The sequence below is a fragment of the Arvicanthis niloticus genome, chromosome 27, assembly GCF_011762505.2.
Source record: "Arvicanthis niloticus isolate mArvNil1 chromosome 27, mArvNil1.pat.X, whole genome shotgun sequence".
Classification (NCBI taxonomy): domain Eukaryota; kingdom Metazoa; phylum Chordata; class Mammalia; order Rodentia; family Muridae; genus Arvicanthis; species Arvicanthis niloticus.
The window spans coordinates 24,408,243-24,427,987 of record NC_133435.1 but is presented as its reverse complement, the minus strand read 5'-3'; the positions used below and the strand labels follow the sequence as shown (position 1 = coordinate 24,427,987).

The 19,745-nt window shown below is 43.7% G+C and overlaps 1 protein-coding gene across 4 annotated transcripts in view; it reads right to left on the bottom strand.

The window, feature by feature from the left end:
• The window catches only part of Prkg2 (protein kinase cGMP-dependent 2), a 103,540-nt gene extending 84,066 nt beyond the window's left edge, over positions 1–19,474 (bottom strand). For 2 of the 4 annotated variants that reach the window (XM_076926428.1, XM_076926430.1), the window contains exons 1-2: positions 8,796–8,885; positions 6,513–6,986 (exon numbers count right to left, since the gene is read on the bottom strand). In XM_076926428.1, coding sequence (XP_076782543.1) covers positions 6,513–6,986; positions 8,796–8,806 — 485 coding nt within the window. In that variant the 5' untranslated portion in view covers positions 8,807–8,885. Of the gene's footprint in view, positions 1–681; positions 788–6,512; positions 6,987–8,795; positions 8,886–19,289 lie in introns of those variants that run through there. The other 2 variants (XM_076926429.1, XM_076926431.1) reach the window with 2 other exon arrangements.
• Positions 19,475–19,745: the final 271 nt, after the last annotated feature.

Below are 19,745 nucleotides of genomic sequence, written 5' to 3'. Positions count from 1 at the left end.
AAGATCACAGAGTTTCATTATGAGAGGGTAGTAATGGGGAGTGGCCTCAGGCTTATCACAATGCTTATATGTGAACTTGAACTTCAGACTATTCAAAACAGTCAGGCTTCGAATCCCGGGCATCATCTACGACTCTGTTACATATTTTCCTAACACCTGGCTGCTGACAGACTGGAAGTCAGGGTTGTGGTAAGAGGGAATAATAGATACAAATGAATAAATCAGGGCATGGAAGAAGACAGAGACGGAGAGACAGAGTATTCTAGCACAGAGCCTTTGTATTCCTAGAGAGAAGTGGCTTGAAGGGAGTGGGGCCCGATGCCAGCATTTGGAGAGGTCATTAATTCATTTAACTGCTTCTAGATGACAAGCCAGCTGCACTTAATTCTGGACACATTTAAAACTCCCCCATACTTAACCTCCTTTTTTTTTCTATAAAACTTGAGGATACCCCTCACCAACCCCAACAACGTAAATTCCCTCCCTAAGCCTGGTTATACAAACCTAAGAGAAGCCATTCATGCTGCAGGCTGCATCTGGTTGAGAATACACAGTGGACATCAGGTAGACCCAAACTGCAAACCTGCTTCAGCAATCTATCAACACTACAGGCTTCAGCCTAGTGACACATTACCCCGAGCTTTCATTTCACCTTTGAAACAACGGAGAAAGCACACATACCTGGCTAGGCAAGTCCAAAGCATCCGAGAGATGTATGAAAGCGAACCAGCAGCGAAGAGTTAAATAATAACTTAGTTTCCTGATTCCCTTTCTCAGCAGCTAGCTTGGATCTGGGTGTCTATGTGAGCACTACAGTTACACATCATAGCACACTGATGCCTTCCAGTACACATGGCACTTGGTAATCATCACCCATGGCTTCTAGCAATCTAATCAAACAATTGGATTTCTGTTTTCCCATGCCTTCATTGGACTGAGCCATCCAACAGTTACTACGCTAAATAATGAGGTTATGCTATCTGTATTTTAGCCATATACAACAACTTTTTAACGACCAGACTTGATAAGTAAAGGTCTAGAGTTCACTCCAAACATTTCTAATTGTCTGTTAAAAACTCTCAGTTAACAATGCCTATGGTACTAACTCAGCCCCTTTCCCTTCCATCCCACACAAATTCCTGGTGCGATGAACTCATGTCAGAGAAACCCTTGGCTGAAAGTATAATTGTTCTTGGAGAAACAAAAGCAGAGAGGGATTTTCTTGGTGGTATTTTGTTTGTTTTGCGAATTATAGCATTTAAACGTTCTATTTATTAGCATTTGGTACTTTACTACAAGGCTTTTCAACCAAAATATGGAAAGTCCTCTTCTAATTCTAATTTTGGAAAAATCATGCAGAGAAGAAGGTAGAGCCACTTCTGGGCCTCTGAATTCCTGTCCAGGAATGAAGAACTTTGCACCCTTAAGTGAGTGACATAATTCCTCATGACCCAGATTTCTCTTATGTAAAGTGGGTTGTGATGATCTACAGAGTTGTTGTAAGCATTACATCTCTCCGAAACTATGCAGTATTTAGACTTGTGTCTAGCACACAGTTATTGCGTGTCTGTCTGTGTGTGTGTGTGTGTGTGTGTAATACATAAAGTAGGGGAGTGACCATCTACAAGGGTTGTTGTATTATGTGTCCCCATGCTGGGGAAGCAGCAGACTGGTGACTAGCACACATTTGTTAATAGACCTCCATTATTTCTTCCCATAAGAACGTTCCTGTTGCCTGAGGGGAGCCCGTTTTTCTGATGCACACCTACAGTACTCCCTCAGAAAGGAAGCACAAATAAGACCCGCACACTCTTCCTCACTCCGTCCCCTCCCCAATCCTGCCCCAGTGTATGATTCAACAGCATTTGCCACTTTTACCTATTCATCCCCCCTGGGGTGGGAGTGACAAACAAAACTAATTGTCCTCCCTGAAACTGAAATCTTCTTCTGAGGCCCCTGGCAAGCCTTTGTTTTATCTTTCCTTCTCACAGAAGAACAATAGTTTCAAATGATAGTCTAAGCGTTCTTAGCAAAAGGCGCTCAGAGCTGCCACTTGCCAGATGTGGCAGATAAATGTGCCTGTGTTCCACCAGACACTCAGCATGAGCTTCTAATTTTTGCTCTGCCAAGGCTGGAGTTCGCTAAGCAACATCTACAGAAACAGAAAACTTCCTTCCAGTAACTGGTCTGACCTCTGGATGCATGGCTACCTTGGTGCTCTTGGCAAACCAGGCATGGACAGAAGCACTGAGCCCCTTCTTGGTTTTAGCCTCAAGAAGCACGGGATTCATTCATACACATGTGCTCCGCCATATACAACATGGCTGGGGTCAAATCCACTCATCACTCCCTTTACTCACCGGCCTCTCTTAGGACATGGCTGACGCTAATCATCGGTGCAATGGGCAGGTCCTACTCAGAGGGAGGAGGCACCACCATTGCTCACCAGTAGAGTTTGTTATCATAAAGCATTGTGGGACCTGAACTGTGGGACTGATGTCTGTGGGTAGATCCCGAATATCAGAGGTCTCTAAGTCAATCTTAGAATCCAGTCTGAATTCTCCTTCTACTGGGGTATATTTTGTAATGTTGACATGAGCCTTTCCATACTCTTCCCAGACAAGAGTAGCAGGAAATGATCCCTAAGCCTCTAGCTGCAAGGACTTCTGATATTCACCTACCTTACATTGTAACCTGAGACCAAAACACCTAATGGAATGTACTAAGTCTCACAAGAGTTAGGATACTGTAATAAACCTTGGTGCCTGTAACAGAAGCAGACGGCGTGCCTACTCAGCCGTCTGCATTTGAAGATCTAAACTGCTCCATAGGCTCAGTGCCAAATGACTACAAAGCACTGCCTATATCCAGAGCCGCTTCACAGAGATTCTGCTCTGTGATCACTTCAGTCTCTCTGAAGCATCCACATTCTCTGTGGCTGGGCCTAAAATTGCTCTTACTTTACCTGTACAGTATTCCCAAAGCCCACAGAGGTCACGACCCCATCAATGGCCATAACAGTAACAGAAAACAAATATTCTAGAATGGAAGAACCAGTACTATTCAGACCCATGTAGGATATAACTGTAAGCATCAAAAGTAGAAAATTCATCTCCTTACAGGCATTACTCACATTTCAAACATCCAAGAGCCACGTCTGCCTACCGGCTATGATGCTGGACAGCACAGGCTACAGAGCCTTTCAGTCACTGTACAAAGATCTACTAGACAGCACCGGACCACTGTAGAGCCAAATCCTGGAGAACAAATCTTTGAACTGTAGAAGATAAAAACTTCTAGACCAGCACAGAGGTTGCCTCTTAAAACTCTAATAATATATTTAGTGTGTTCAGGTCAATAAAGCTGGCATGAGCTGAGACTGCCTTGAAAATCAATGACGTTCACTCTTCAATCACAGTGTGGCTGAACAGAGGTCTCAAAAGTCAAAGGCTGGGCTGTTGTGACAGTTCCTCCTGGATTATTGAAACTGAACTTTGAAGTTCTTAACTCATCATTCCATCAAATTTTATCCTCTGATTTTCATGGCAGTTCCTAGATCCCTAAGCTATTAATGTTAAGAGATCTCTGCTAACAAAGGTATTCTTTAAAAAAAAAATCATCTGATATTCAACAGCTTTTTGGGCAAGTGTGGAGAGCAAAAGTTATCCAAAAATGTATCTGACACATATATATTAGGTATAAATTTAGCTTTCAGTCCATCCAGGAAACATTACAGAAGCTCAATGAATAAATTATGAGAGCCTAGGAATGAACAGGAGAGCCATTTTAACAGAGTACATTCTTACATCTCTAGCGGGTTCTGCTTGGAAAGTGGCCGAATCAATGGGCTGTGTATATCAGGCCTCGTTAGTGAGCAACAGCCTGTATTCCTAGCTCTCTGACTTCTAGAACGTTATTTCTTATAAAGTTTCTTCATAAACTGCCTATAAGATATTTAAGATTTATTTGGGTCTTTTCTCGAAAACTAGAAGTGTTTAGGAGTGAGAAAATGAATTGCAGTTGGTAAATACTCCTAACACTGTATAAGATCACCTCTATGAGCTGACTGAGCTAGCTGTGTTCAATCAGTGATTTCAGACTGAAGGAGAAATGCCTTTGTACACTTGTCAAGTAAAACTGAAACACAAGGTGGTTAATAAGCAGTGGTGGGCCCATAGTCTACTTAAGTGGTTCACCTATGACCTCAAGGCTCTGTGAAAGTATATGAGAATTATTAGGGCATGAATTATCTGCTGTCCTATTTAGGACTAATCATTAAAGAAATCAATTCATCTTTTGATCTCCAGTACTGAAAAACGAAGCAAAACAAAACCCAATTAGTCCCTTTGTTTATCTGATCTACACATAGAATTGTGCCCATCTGGCTTGCTACTGGGGTAAGAGGAGTCACTGATAATTCTTCCTCAGAGACACACTGCCTTGCCTTTTCTGTGATCCCTTCATGAAACACAGAAGAAAAACCATAGGGGATTAGCTTAAAAACTCTTAGTACATAAATAATAATTTTCTTTACTATGGAATTAAATAATAATTTTCTTTACTATGGAATAACCAAGCTAACCAGCAAGTCAAAGGAACATGCTCGTGCATGTTAGTGTGCTCTAGGAGACTAGTGCTTTTACTCAAGATGAGTGCAGGTTTTTGGTCTTTGGACAAAATAAATAAACAAATCCTTGGTTTTAAGAGGAAGAACATAATAGCTTATGTAGAGAGAAAGTCAAAGATAGATTAGTTCTAAGTTTTCTCAGATACTGTCCCATATATAAAGCCAGATTCGATTTGAGAATATTTGGGGATGGCAGTAAATAATCTATTACTTATGCCCACATAATGTCTGTGTGAATATAATGATGATGATACATAGGATACATTCATATATCAAAATACATAGTATATATGTATACATTATATACATAGAATATAAGTATACATTCATATATCAAAATACATAGTCTACCATAAAGAATGGTGGATAATATGCAAGTTCTAAAAATATGCATATGTTTATAACTATAATTTATAAATCCAGGCCACTAAAATAGCCATTATTTTGAAAGGAATAAATAGATAAGACCCTTCTAAACCAACTAATAACAAAACTTTGGATTCTGTCCACAAAACCATTGTAATGACTAATATTAATCAGATTCATTCAGCTACAGAATTGTATGATTAATAACCCAGTATGACTGTTTTCCTTTCAGGTATTTATTGATTATTCACTGTTCCAACTGCAGTCAACAAATTGAAGAATTAAAGCTCCCTTCCTAATTTTGTTGTCAAGATTAATCAGCTATTTGTTTAAGTTGGATGTTTTGTCTTGATTTATGTTGCTTGCGCCTGTGAGTAAATTAAAATTTGATTTAATTTCACAGATCTTGCACAGAGCAGCAGGCTCTGCCAAGATGGCATCAGTCTAAGAGCTCACGTCAATTAACAAGTGCTTATTGAAAGGCCACACAGAAAGGCGACCATAACTTACCTTCCTCTCCTAATCAGGAAATCAAATGTTAGTCAGAACTGTACTCCTAAACATACACTGGGAGACACTTACGAAGAAAGTAGTGGAGAAATTCTACATTTCCTTCAATGTTTCAAAATTTCGTCCCAAACATAAATACATGATAAGAAACACACAAACCCTAAATTTCCAATTTTGTCAACACATACCATATGCATATGTTAAAATATCACATTGCTCATATAAATATACACACTTACTACATGTTGATTTAAGACACTGAAAGGGAAAGCAGTCTGGCTTTAGAAATCAATTCTAACTTTTAATTTGTTCCCTTTGCTCTTTTCACCTAATTTCTGCCCGTTTTGTCCTTTTGTTTCAGCTAAAGGTCACCTCATCCATCAGCTGGGCCTTCATGACAACCCCACTTACTCTCAGCGCCCACCAACACCTCTGACAGCACTTCTGTTCACTGTGTCATGTATCCCAATTAATAATTATACAGTCCTCATCTGTCTCTCTGTGTGTGCTCTCTCTCCCCACAAGATGAGGAGATCTGTCTGTTTATCTTAAGCAGCCATCATGGTGGCTGGCAGGAACAACACTCAACAGGAACTGTGCAGTGAGTGGATGAAGTCATCCTCCCTTGAGCATCCATCATGGTCCTTCTCAGGACTCTCAAAGACCAGTGGCTAAGAAGCTGGCTTTGCTGGGCAGGTTGGACCCCACTGTGCTCTGTGTGTATTAAGTCTGCTTGCTTAGGAACAGACATGAACACTTCCTAAGAAATCTTCCATCCTCTGAGAATGTCAAGAGAATAATTCGGTCCCTCAGTTGCACCTGTCTCAGAATACCTCAGCCTCCGGGCACAATTCCAGATCTAAAGAAAAGGCTGCATAATAAGACATTCTCCACAAGGCTCTCCATACCCACAACTGAAAGTTTCGTGCCCCTGGCCATCCATAGACACCTCGCTGGTCTTTTCTCCTGTGAAGGCCACTGGAATGAACAGGTCACAGAAACTTCTTACCTGGAATCCTTCCTGACTCTCGCTTTCTCAAAGGAAAACTCAGGCGGTTTGTTGAGGTCATAGGTTCGAGTTGTTGGCTCTGCAGACACTCCAGCCTTTGCCCCCCTCCTGCTGTGGAGAGAGACCAAGCCTGAGGTCTTGCGGTGAACATCCAGAGGCACTTTGTCAGGAGAGGCCTGCAGTGGGCTTCCTCCCTGCACATGAATAACATCCTGAAGCTTGTTCAGCTGGATGCACTTGCTCTGCAGCTCTTCTGTGAGCTCCGAGATGGCCACAGTCTGCTTGGCCAGCTGCTCCCGAAGCTCCTTCAGGTGGTACTCCCGTTCCTGAAGTTCTGCATCCTTCCTCCTCAGCTCCCGCTCCAGTTCTGCCACCTTGCTCCGCAGGGCTTCATTGCTGAGGTTCCCTGATTGGCCGTCTGGGTGCTTAGCATGCTTGGGTTTCACCGAACCATTTCCCATGTTGCTCAAGAACCTAAGGGAGGGTACAGAACTGAGAATGAGCGGGCGGAGGTCCACTTTCTCACAGCCCTCCCCTTTCCAGTCTGCTTCATAAACGGACGCACAGCAGTCATCATCCTTTGATGAGCAATAAAGCCCTCCGTTCTTACAGAGGAAACTAATGCCAGAGTTCTTTTATCCCTCTGTAGAGAGCTGTTAGCATTTCGGTTCGCTCTTCCCTGTCGTTTGAGCAGTACAGGGCATCACACCTAAGCGTTTTCTACAACTGGCCTTAGTCACCTACTGTTCCCTTCCAGTGCTTCTCTCTGGATAGTTGTCAAAAACATCCTAACAGGACTGCGATTTGGATGTCACCATGGCAGAGATTAAATGCAAAGGAGCATTCACTTCGACAGATGCTTGGAAAATACCACAACTCCCACCACACCCACTGGGCTACAGTTTTTAAAAAAGCTCCCCTTGGTTTAGAGATAACAAAGCCGGTTTCTCTCTGTTAGCAATCTGTTCTGGCCTGGTATATGAGTAAGTGTCTTTATGCCAATGCTGGTGTTAACAACTGTGAACTGTGATCTCTGAGAAGAAAACATCAGTATGAAGTTTCTTCTTCTACATTCTTCACATTGGGTCCCAAAGCCAAGTTGTACAAAAACGATGGCCCGTGGCTTGAAGCTCCATTCTTTTATTAAGAATATCTTCAGGGTTCAAAAGATAGCTCAGTGGGTACAGCACTTGCCGAGCAAGTGTGAGGAATTAAGTTAGTACCCACATGAATTCTGCATAGACATGGCAGTCTGCCTGTATTCCCAGTGCCCAGGATAGAGACAGGAAAGAACTGGAGAAGGTGTGTAAGAAGACTATCTATATTAGTGAGCTCCTGGTTTGGGTGAGAGACCATGCTTCAAAATGTAGAAATAAATTTATAACACAGAACATCGACTTCCGGCTTGCCTAGGCACAGACATGTATGTGAATCCGCGCATGTACATGCACAGACACACACACACACAGGAACATGCACATACATGTATGAACAACACAAACATTTGCAAAAGAGATGGGATATCTCCTCACAGGAGGGCTGGGGAGATAATTCAGAAAATGCTAAACATGCAGGCATGGAAATCTGAGTACTATACCCAGTCTGGCTTCTAATCCCAGTGCTGGGAGACAGAGGGACACCTGGGGTTGGGTGGCCAGGCAGTTTAGCCTAATTTGCCAACCCTGGATCCCAGTGAGAGACCTTATTTCAAAAATACAAGGTAGATGGATGCTGAGAAATAACCCCTATGGCCCATAGCTTCCAAGTGTATTCTAAACAGTGACGTGTATACACACACACACAACACATACACAACACACACACACACATGTGCGTGCGCACACACAGCCTCTTGGAAATCCCAAAGTTATTACTAATCAGGGTACAAGAAGATCAGGGATTATTAGAGATAATTTTTGTTGATTTGCCATGTATTTGTTTTAAAAATTTTCAAAGCTTTGTTATTTATTTTGACATTTACTATAAATGCAAAAGGCTGGCACCAAAACGTTTTCTCTCACTGATGTTATGACGTCAATGGAAATCAAGTAGTATGTTTAGGTTTACTAAGCCAATTCTACATAAATAAGAGTAAATTTTTAAAATGTAAATCAGGGCTAGAGATATAGCTTAGCAATTCAGAGTACCAACTGCTGACAACCGCCTGTAGCTCCAGCTTCCAGAGATCCAATGCCCCCTTCCAGCCTCCATAAGCACTACACTCACAGAAGCCTACACATAATTAAAGATTAAACGATAAAATCGTTTATAAAAGTAAATCACCTGCAGGTCATAAACCTATGTCGCAAAATCTCCTAGCAGCGGAATTTGCACAGCTGAAGTTCAGCAGATGCTGCCTCGACTAGCTGCTCTTTGTACACCAAGTATTGCAGTATTAGATGGCTTAGTCTGGAGAACTGTATATCAACTGTGAAAAAAAATCTGGATTAATTATGATTTTATGAAATCAGAAACAGAGGATAAAAACTGAAGTTTATAAACATGCATTTCGGCTCCCCAGCTTCGGATTTCTAGCTCAGGGAAAAACAAAGATCTTGACTTGATTTCACGAGTTCTGCCAAATTAAACGTGGCCTCTACAGAGGCTGACTGGATGCAAAAAGTTAACAGTCTCCAAATTTTAAACAGACGCAACCATCCAATGGAAGCTGCACAAGATCAAGACAGAAACAGGAAGTAATTCGTCTTTTAACACTTGATTCTCGCTGGGAGCAGCCATTAATAAACATAAGCTTATGCCGAGTTGCTTCCACAGCAGTGGGCATGGAGCAGACATAACCTTTAAGCTTCTGTTCACCGAGCAGCATTCGTTATTTTTACCCATTAACATCACATAGGAAGATGAAGGAGAGGAGAATTTAAAGAAGTAAGCCTGGACAGACTTGTATCCAGAATAAGCAATTCATCAGACATTAGTCTGAGACTTGAGAATTAACTTGAGTGATATTCTGAAAGGTGCTCCCACAGGTCTCTGAAATTAACATGTGTGCAAGTCTTTGTCATGCAGCCCTAAGCTACTTTCTAGACAGACCTTTTGATTTGTGAGCAAGCATTTCCAGCCAAGGAAAGGTAAGGAGGAAATAGAATTGTCTTATAGAGAACATGGCAAGCATAAACAGATTTAAATTTTAATATTGAACTAATGACTCATTCTGTATTCATGAAACAACTGTTTACTGAGCCGGGAGTACCATATACTCTGTGGAGTATATCCATAGTCTCTCATGGATATTAGCACTTGGATTTAACAATAAAAAGTTACAACATCCCAGATAGGAGGAAGTCAAGAATCGTTGCTGTATATGGACAGAGCAAAATCTGTACCAATCCAGTCATCTTACAACCTAAAGCACAATTAAGTGTAGAGCATTAAACCTTCACCATCTCCTCTGTTTCCCTGAGGTCACCTTGGAAGCTGTACAAACCTTGTGAAGTGTTTAGAAAATGGGAAAAATTTAGAGCAGCTAACTTACCTTTCAAGTCACTGACTTGAACAAGTTACTAGGCCTTTCAAGACTGGCATGAGCTCACAGTCACCTGTTTAAGTTTTGCTACCCCTAAAGCAAGGTATCAAGCCTCTGGCCACACAGGATCTGATTAGATTCACACTGTGTGCTGCCTAGCTGTCACTAGGGTAAGCAATTTCTCAAATATGAATTGCTACCCACAAGGAGAATTGAGCCGTAGGATGCTGCCCCATCAGTCTAGCAGCTACAGATTATTACAATCATTTTTACATTAGAGGACAGTGGATGATGCAATAAGAAATGACTTTAGAGATGAAAAGTCCAGTTTAACTTGAGCAACAGATTCAAGATACACAAGGGGAAGAAGCAACCCACCCTCTCCTGACCTCCTGTACGTTAACGTGGCATCTCCAATTTCATTCTTGTATCTATAAAATGGGTACATTTGTCTCCGTTTCATATGGGTCATGATGAAGATTGCAAAGCACCCCTGTGTGAAGCAAAACACGTAGGAGACATGAGGTACATGAAGGGCTCTTTTGGCAGGATGAGGCTAGAGATGGATTTATGTACATTTATAGAGATGGATGGATGGACATATAAATTCAACACAGAATTGAATTCCTGCATGAGGCAGAAGTCTAAGCAAGTGGATACCTTCCAGACAAGAGGTCCTTAAAGATGCAAATACTCCCTTGTGAGAGTGAGACCTTACTCTTCCTGGACACTACATTCCATTGAGAAAAAAATCACACTGTAGAACAAAACAAAAACAAAACAACAAACAAGAAAACTCAGGAAAAGAGCCCTACCAAAAGGCTAGGGATGAGAAAACAGTCTGAATGACAACAAAAATTATATCAAGAACTTCTAGGTTTCCTCAAGCTTGACACCTCCTTAGTGTAGATTCTACTTATTCTCACACACTGAAGAGAAATGTTTTAATCGAAAAGGCTCACTGAGTTATCTCTAAAGGCAGAACAGCAGTACTCACTGGAGTGGGGATACACAGGAGAGAGAGGAAGGAAGCCCTGGCATTTAGCAAGAGGAGATGATAATAGCAGTGTCTGTCATTATCCTAATTCTCCTTCTGCAGAAGAAGCTACTTACAGAGCAAAGACTCTAGGAAGGACTTGTAGGCTGAGTGTCACCTGGCAGTCAGTGTGGCAAAATGTGGCTTTGTTGCCTGCTTTGTTGTCTGTAGTTTAAAAACATAACCATGGCTCTCATCTAGATAATGTTTGTTGCTCCCTCTACTCGTCTAGAGTCTGATAGAAATGCAGCCACATGAACAGACACATACACAAGCACACAGAGAAACACACACACACACACACACATATGCACACACACAGATACACACACTGAGACACAGAGACACAGATACATACACACATACACACATGCACAGACACACAGACACAGATACACACACACACACATATATAGATACACAGAGAGTGAGACATACACACAGACATAAACAAATACACAAATATACACAGATTCACACACAGGTATACATACCACACACTGATACACAGAGAGAGGAAGACACACACACATATACACACAGAGAGATTTGAATACATACACACACAGATACACACATACACACATCACACACATACACATAAACAGATACACAGAGACACCCATACACACAAACTCACACACACTCACATACACATACACAGGTACACACAGAGAGATACACATACAAACTCTCTCTCTCTCTCTCTCTCTCTCTCTCTCTCTCTCTCTCTCTCACACACACACACACACACACACACACACACACACACACACACACAAACACGGAGTGTTTACAAACATATGTATGAGCATGCAAGATGGCTCAGGATGCAGAGCCAGAGTCCCTGTTTAAGGACTTTTAACTAGTTTTCTGAGTCCTCAGATCAGCTCCTAGGCTTTAATGATAAGAACAGAAGAGACAGATTGACATTTAGACAGACAGATAGACAAACAGATAAAAACTCGCATATCATGTAGAATTCTTAGAGGGTCGTATGACAGAGATAACGGTAAGCATTTAGCACTGTTCTCGGTGTAAGTCACTATGGCCTAATGAATACTAAACAGTATTATTAGTGTTAGCATGATTTACTCAAGGGAATGGCTTATCTCAATCAAAACAAGGGTTATTGGTTAAAAACTACACCAAATAAGCAAGCTATTAAAGGAGAGCACTCAGAGAGCTGACTCTAGCCCACGCTGCGCTCACAACAAAGCTACAAACATTGAGAGGGTAAGAGAAAGAGAGCGGCTGAGAGAGCCCTGGGGAGACAATAGCCACGTAGATCAATGTTGAAGAGCAGCCCAGAAGTGGCCTCAGATCCTGCACATCTGACCCTTGAAGAAAGAGTAAAGGGAAGCCAAGCCGATGGAGAACAGGGCACATTTAAGAGCCACATGCAGGCAAAGAGCAAAATCACCCAAGCACAGACTTTACAGCTTTTAAAAAATCTGACCTGAGAGTAGATCGTGGGTCTAAACACAAAACTCTCAAATCTAGAAGCTAGCATAGATGAGTCCAGATGATCTTGGATTCAGTGGTAAATTAAAAAAAAAAAAAAAAACCTACAAATACATGAGTAAAGGAGAAATTGTTATGTTTATACTTTGTTACAACTGAAAACGCTGCCAAAGAAGACAATGAGGTAGTCGAGCAAATAAAGGAGGTGTTCTCAACACACAACAGTTTAAACAAGCCTGGAAAATGGGGAAAGGCCAGAGCAGATATCTCACTCTAGATTCATAGAGAGCAAAGAAAGGCAGGAGGAAACAGTTATCTGTGAGCAGATAGTGTCAAACTAATTGGAGATCCCGAGACACGGAGGTCACAGTCCACAGCACAGAGCACACCGAAGCTGGCAGGGTATGGGCTGACAGGAAGGTTCGTGTGACCAGAGGCCATGTAAGGTGATACAGTCACTTAGCTAGACAGAGCAGGCTTTTGTCACTCAGGTAATCATGTCCCCTTCTCCCTGATTTTCCAATAGAAATCACATGGCTTCCTCACAACCATCAAATTTATTCATGAATGCTGCCAACTTTGAAGCAACCATGTCCTTCTGTTGGTTAACAAAGAAACTCCAGTCCATCAATTTAACAGAGTATCATTCAAGGATAAGGAGAAGCGGTTAAAAAAAAAAATATGAGAAGACATAGAGGAACTTCAGTTACAAATCACTAAACAAAGACGCCAACTGGAAGAGCAAACATACTGTATGAGTCCAACGGCACAGCATTATGGGAAATAGAAAAGGTTTAAACAGTGAAAAGATGAGTGTCTGTCAAGAGCTATGGCGGGCAAGGGAGAAAGGAACAAACAAGTTAAATACCATGGTGTTTGTGACATTGAAACTATTCTGTATTATACTGCAATAATAGATATATGTTATCATGCACTTGTCCCAACACATGGCATATTCAATACAAAGAATAAACCCAATTATAATCATGGGCTTTAGTAATGTGTCCATATTGTTTCATCAGTTGTAGCGAACACTGATATCACACTGCTACAAGATGGTTAACAGAGGTTAACGGCCCTGGCTGCACACCCAGAGGACCAGGTTTCAGTTCCCAGCACCCACACAGGTAGCTCACCAGTGGCTCTAATTCCAGCTCCAGAGTCTCTGGTGCCCTCTTCTGGCCTCTGTGAGCACCACACACACATGGCACATATGCACACTGATACACACACATGCACACGAATAAAAATAAATTTGAAACATTCTCTTAAAATCTGTTTTTAATGTTGCTAGGAACAAAGAAAACTGGGGGGGGGGTGGTGGTACATAGGCACTGCACTTTTCTATAAATCTAAAACTGTCCCCAAGTAGAGCATCTATTACTTAGAAAACTTACTTTGAACTAAATGCAAGAAAACCTGAAGCCTAACTCACTGAGGAAATGGGCTAAGTGGATGACGGGCGGAAGGAAAGTAATGAGTAACAAGCTAAAACGGAGGAATCTGCTGGAGTAAGGAACTGAAAATGCACATGCCTTATTATGGTATCTGGGTTTTAATGCAAGCCAAGTTCTTTTTCAAGCTGTGTAGTCATGGCTGTCCTTTAGAAGATAACTCTCCTGGAATAACTATGAAACCAAACGAAGAAAGCTTAGGGGGAGTAAAACAAAGGCGACTGCACCCACCCGAGTGACAAGTGCTTATGAGATTAGAGCCAGCCCAGAGAGTCTCAAACCTATTCTCATAGCTCAGACTTCCTGAACTAGGAAAAATACAGACCATCTCCATGGTAACCAGGAGGAGGAAAACATTACTACAGAAGATTTCACAGAAGTGATGGTTACAGGTAACTGCAATTTCCTCTCCTTCAATCAATCATGAAAAGCAGAATAGATTACTTTTATCATATTGGCAGTTCAGCTTGAAATTGGAGGAGGGGATTGCACTGGCTTCCTTAGATAAAATTCTGAGGTTATATGAAAATGATACATAGCTGTATGACACTACCATTTGCTTGTCTCTTCAGAGCTCTTTTAGAGAATAAGTAACCATCACAGAGTATCTAAACCCCTGCTTCTTCTCCCTGAAGCAGCCCATACAGAGCTGACCCTTCGAGAAACAGCTGAGTCCCCTATCAGTGCTACAATTATAAGCTTCGTTCCACGTGCCCTGTGACCGTGGACATGGGACACGGCTTGGAGTCAGCTGCTGTTTTATCCATGCCTAGCATCTTGATGTTGAGAATGCTTTCCTCTCAATTCACAACCATGTGAGCTTGTCATACCAGTGTTCCAGCCACTAGCAGCTATCTATGGAAGAATCCACCCCACAGCATGAATTTTATGAATACTATGTATCCCATATGTTAAACAGTTCAGTAGCCCTCCATTCAGCTCCTTTGGTGGGGTGGGGATGCTTCACAGCATATGAACCATAAAGGCAGACAGGTGGTCAGGCATGCACAAATCAGGACATTACAGCTGATGGAACTTGATGGAAAGAAAGAGAGTAACGACCTCATGTTCGCCTTGTGGCGACAGGATGAGAGGTGATGCCATTAGCCGGAATGAGGAGCAGATTTGGGACACAGAGCACCAGTTTAATTTGGGACATGCTCAGAACGAGCGATGTGTACATTTCAAGCACAGAAGTGCAGTAGGCAGTAATAAATGAAGGGCTGGAAATCAAATGAAAGGAGGAGCCTAAGACTCGTAGCAGTAGTTGACACACAAGTGGAGACTGAAGAAGCTCCCTGGGATTAGTGACACACCAGGAACAGCAGCTTGAAAATCTGACTCTTAGATTGGAAAGAAAGGAGCTGTGGTAGGAAGCTACTTGTTAAAGTGAGGAGAGATAGCTTCACACAGAACTACAGGCGACTGAGGAGAACTGGGACCAGGAAAAGCGAGTTTCCCCAAGGAAGAGTATGTGGGGTAAGCAGAACCAAGCCACCAGACGGAAGAACTGGTAAGGACAGGTGAAGCAGGTTCAGAGCCCTGGTTAATCTTATAACTGAGAATGGTATGCATTGGAATTAGCTCCTGGCCACACTACCTGTCCTGGAACGTGTGACCAGGACTCACCACAAGAGTACACTCATTTGCTGTCTTACACCAAAGGGCCAGGCCTTGAAAATATACATACAAGCAAACACATATACAAGCTAACACACATACAAGCAAGTATACACACAAGTGAACACACATACATATAGACTATCTATGAACTGAACAGGATATATATATATATATATATATATATATATATATATATCATGTATCATATTATATTTTATGATATATCATAAAATAACAATGAAAAACAAAGCCATAAATTTGAAGGCAAGCAAGAGGGATAGATGGGGGTCTTGGGAGGGAGAGAAATGGAAGAAATGTGATTATATCATAATCTCAATTTTTTTAAAAAATAATCTTAAAACATAGAGGCAATTGAGAATCAAATTCAAGGTGTGGTCTCTAATTGCACAAGAGACCACGAGGCAAGTCAGTCAGTCCCAATGTTTTAATCTTGGACTGGTTGGAGGAAGGCATGACTTCCATTCCGTGTCATTTATTCACTTAGTGATACATGTTCCATGGAGCACCATCTACAGTAATCCTCCATTACACAGAAGGAGGAAGGAGTCACACAGAAGGTGCCTTATGGAGACAGAAGATGTGTTGAGTTGGCCATGGGCCAAGATGCTTATGCAAAGAAAAGAAGTCAGCCTGAGAGTCCACCTTACACCAATCAGAATGGCTAAGATCAAAATCTCAAGGGACAGCATACGCTGGTAAGAATGTGGAGAAAGGGGAACACTCCTCCATTGCTGGGGGGATTGCAAACTGGTAAGACCACTCTGGAAATCAATCTGATGGTTTCTCAGAAAATTGGAAATAGTTCTACCTAAAGACCCAACTATATCACTCTTTGGCATATACCCAAAAGATGCTCCATCATACCCAAGGACATGTGCTCCACTATGTTCATAGCACCTTTACTTGTAATAGCTAGAAACTGGGAACAACCCTGGTGTCCTGCAACTGAAGAATGGATACAGAAAACGTGGTTTGTTTACACAGTGGAGTACTATTCAACTATTAAAAACAAGGACATAATGAATTTTGCAGGCAAATGGATGTAACTAGAAAATATCATCCCCAGTGGGGTATCCCAGACCCAAATGGACAGGCATAGTATGTACTCACTGATAAGTGGATATTAGCCATAAAGTACAGAATACCCATGATCCACTCCACAGACCCAAAGCAGTTAAACAAGAAGGAAGACCCAAGTGAGGATTCTTAAATCCCACTTACAGGGGAAAACAAAATAGTCATAGGAAGCCTAGGGAGGGAGGGAACAGTGATAAAGAGGGGGAGGAGGGGAAGGAGGGTGGGGAGGCAGGATCAGGTATGGGGAGAGACAGGACAGAGCCCGGAGGGCCAGGAGAATAAATGAAAATCTGCAGCTGGAGTGGGGGATCTCTAGGAAGTCTCAGGGTCCTGGAATACAGGACAGTGGGGACATAGAACCTAAAGAGCCCATCATCTGTGGCCAGGCAGGACCCCCAGAAAAGGGATAAAAACAGGAACTCATCACAAAACTTTTGACCCCAAATTCGTCCTATCTAAAAGAAATGCAGAGATGAAGCAGAGACTGAAGAAAAGGCCAACCGACTCCAAACCCATCCCATGGGCATGCACCAATCCCTAACATTATTAATAACACTCTGTTAAGCTTGAAGACAGGAATCTAGCATGGCTATCCTCTAAGAGGCTTCCCCAGTAGCAGACTGAACAGGTACCAACAGCCAGACATTGGACGGATGGAGGTAAAGGACACTTAAGGAAGGGGACGGGGACGGGGACGGGGGGGTGGGGGGTGGGAGCTGAAGGTCCTGAAGGGGAAAGGAACCCTCACAGGAATATCAACCAAGTCAACTAACCTGGAATTCTGGGAGCTCTCAGAGACTGAGCTACCAATCAAAGAACACATATGAGCTATGACAAGGCCCCTTGTACATATATAGCAGACAGACAGCTCAGTCTCCATGGCTGCCTTGTCTGGCCTCAGTGGGAGAGGATGTCCTTAATCTGGCAGACTTAATGTGCCAGGGTGGGGGAAAACCCAGAGGGGCCCACCCTCTCAAGGGAGATGGGGAGGGGTGGCAGGAGAGACTCTGTGAGGGAGGGGCTGGGAGGAGAAGTCGGGTTTGGAATGTAAATAAATTAATTAATTAATAAAAAAAAAAAGTCAGGCTAATTCTGCAGAGGTAAAGACCTGAATTCAAACAAATAGACTAGACCATGGAGGGACATAAGAAAGAAATACCTACACTGCCAAGTGTGGGCACGGCATACCTGTGGAAATATAATTTGTGGGAGAAGTAAAAAACAGAAAAGGATAAGGAAACATTGTCGGAATGACAGAAGTCTGCTAGACAGCTTGGAAATGGACATTGCAAGAGTTGAGCAGGCCACAGCTCAAATTCCAGGTGTGTCAAAGGGAGGGGGAATCAGGAGGGAAAGCACAGAGGTTAGCCATCTCAGCAGACTGAAGATAGACCTCATTTAAAAGTCCCATGGATAGAGCTGAAGCCAGAGTTGGGACTTCCGAATGGCACTAAGGGGGCATGCAGAGGAGTTTTACAACAGTAGAAATAAGAGTACTGATAAGCCCAAGAAAACGAGCTGCTGAGGTGGCTGGAGAAAATGAAAACATAGGAAAAGAGGGGACAACTGGGAAACAGAGAAATCAGACAACAGGAGACTACAGGGCTTGGCTAACAGGGCAGAGGCGGCGTGCCTTCTTTCCCTCTAAAGAGAGTTCCCATTTGCATCCTGTGGATGCAGAGGCCTGGAGTCAAGGACCGTTACAAGCCGGGTTCAGAGGTATCATCTCTGCAAATTCTTAGTTAGGGCAGGTTGGGATGGAGAGACCAGTCTAATTCTCCAGAGGGAATTCTTCACCCAATCACCTCACTAGACCAGTGTGCAAAATGCAACAGGAACACGAGCAACAGCTGTTGTATATTCTGTGGTATGACCGCCTTCTCCACTAGCTAAATAGAAACCTGCAAAGATGAAAAATGGTTTCTAAGGCGCGTGTGCGTATGGAGGTGTGGCAGGGAGCAGGTGGAATGTTGCACTCTAAGGGGGAAAAAAAAAAGCTCGTTTCCTACAGAACTTTGGAAACAAGATAAGCATGCTGAAAGTGAGGGTCACCCTTTCTAATGGTCCCCTGGGCTAGTTCTGCTCTCAGCTCTGGCCTCCTCACTCTGCCTGTATGTTCAGCTCTCATACTTGAACCCATTTCTTTTTTTCTCCCATTTTCAAAGTGGCTCCTTTCTTAGCGTGTGTTTGCTCTCTTCGCTTCTCCATGAGAATATGCAGAAATGTGCAAGCAAATGCCTCAGGGTGCTGAGTGACAAGACACCCAAATAAGTTTAGAAGCACTTGTAAAAGTCCTTGCAGGAGTCTTGTGTGCCCAATCAGCTCTTCAGACCTTGGAGAACCAAGCCAGGATGGCACATCGTGACAGCAGCCCCTGAGCCTCTAGCCCAAAGGACGTTGCAGCCACACTGCGCTCTAAACCCAACTGCTGTATGGAGCCACCCGCGCCACAGGGAGAGAACGAAACGCGTCCACATGTCCGCATGCAAGCAGCATGAGAGGACCGGCTGGGTGTGGGAGAGGTGCACGCCGCGCAACGCACACCCAGGGGCACCCTCGTGTCCCCACTCCCATCCCTCGTCTCGAGCCCCCCGGGTGTCCGAGCCCCCCAGTCTCACCAGGCCGCCGGGTAACTTTCCAGGTGCGCAGCTCGTCCCCTCCGCGCGGTCGCAGCGTCTCGGCGTCCTCCGCCACTCCGCCACTCCGCCCCTCTGCGGCCCCGGCCGGGCTCTGCTCAGCTCTGCCCCGCCGCGCGCCGTGCGCACCGTGCGGGGTCCGGGCTGCTGGCGCCGCCGCTCGCGCTGCGTGGGAGCCGGGGACACGGCGGGCGCGCTGCGGGCGGGAGCTGCGGGGACGTGGGTGCTGCCGCCTCGCTGCTCTGCGGGGGCCGCGGCGAGAAGGAGGCGCGCGGGAGGGAGGAGGGAGCTCGGCGGAGAGGAGGGACGGAGGAGGGCGGGGGTCAGCCCGGCGTGGCGTGGGAGAGCCGGGAGCCCGCTTCCTTGAAGGTGGGGTCACCCGCGCCGGCGCGAACCTGTACTCCGGAGCCGGCCTGCGGCGGCGGCGACAGTCTGCAC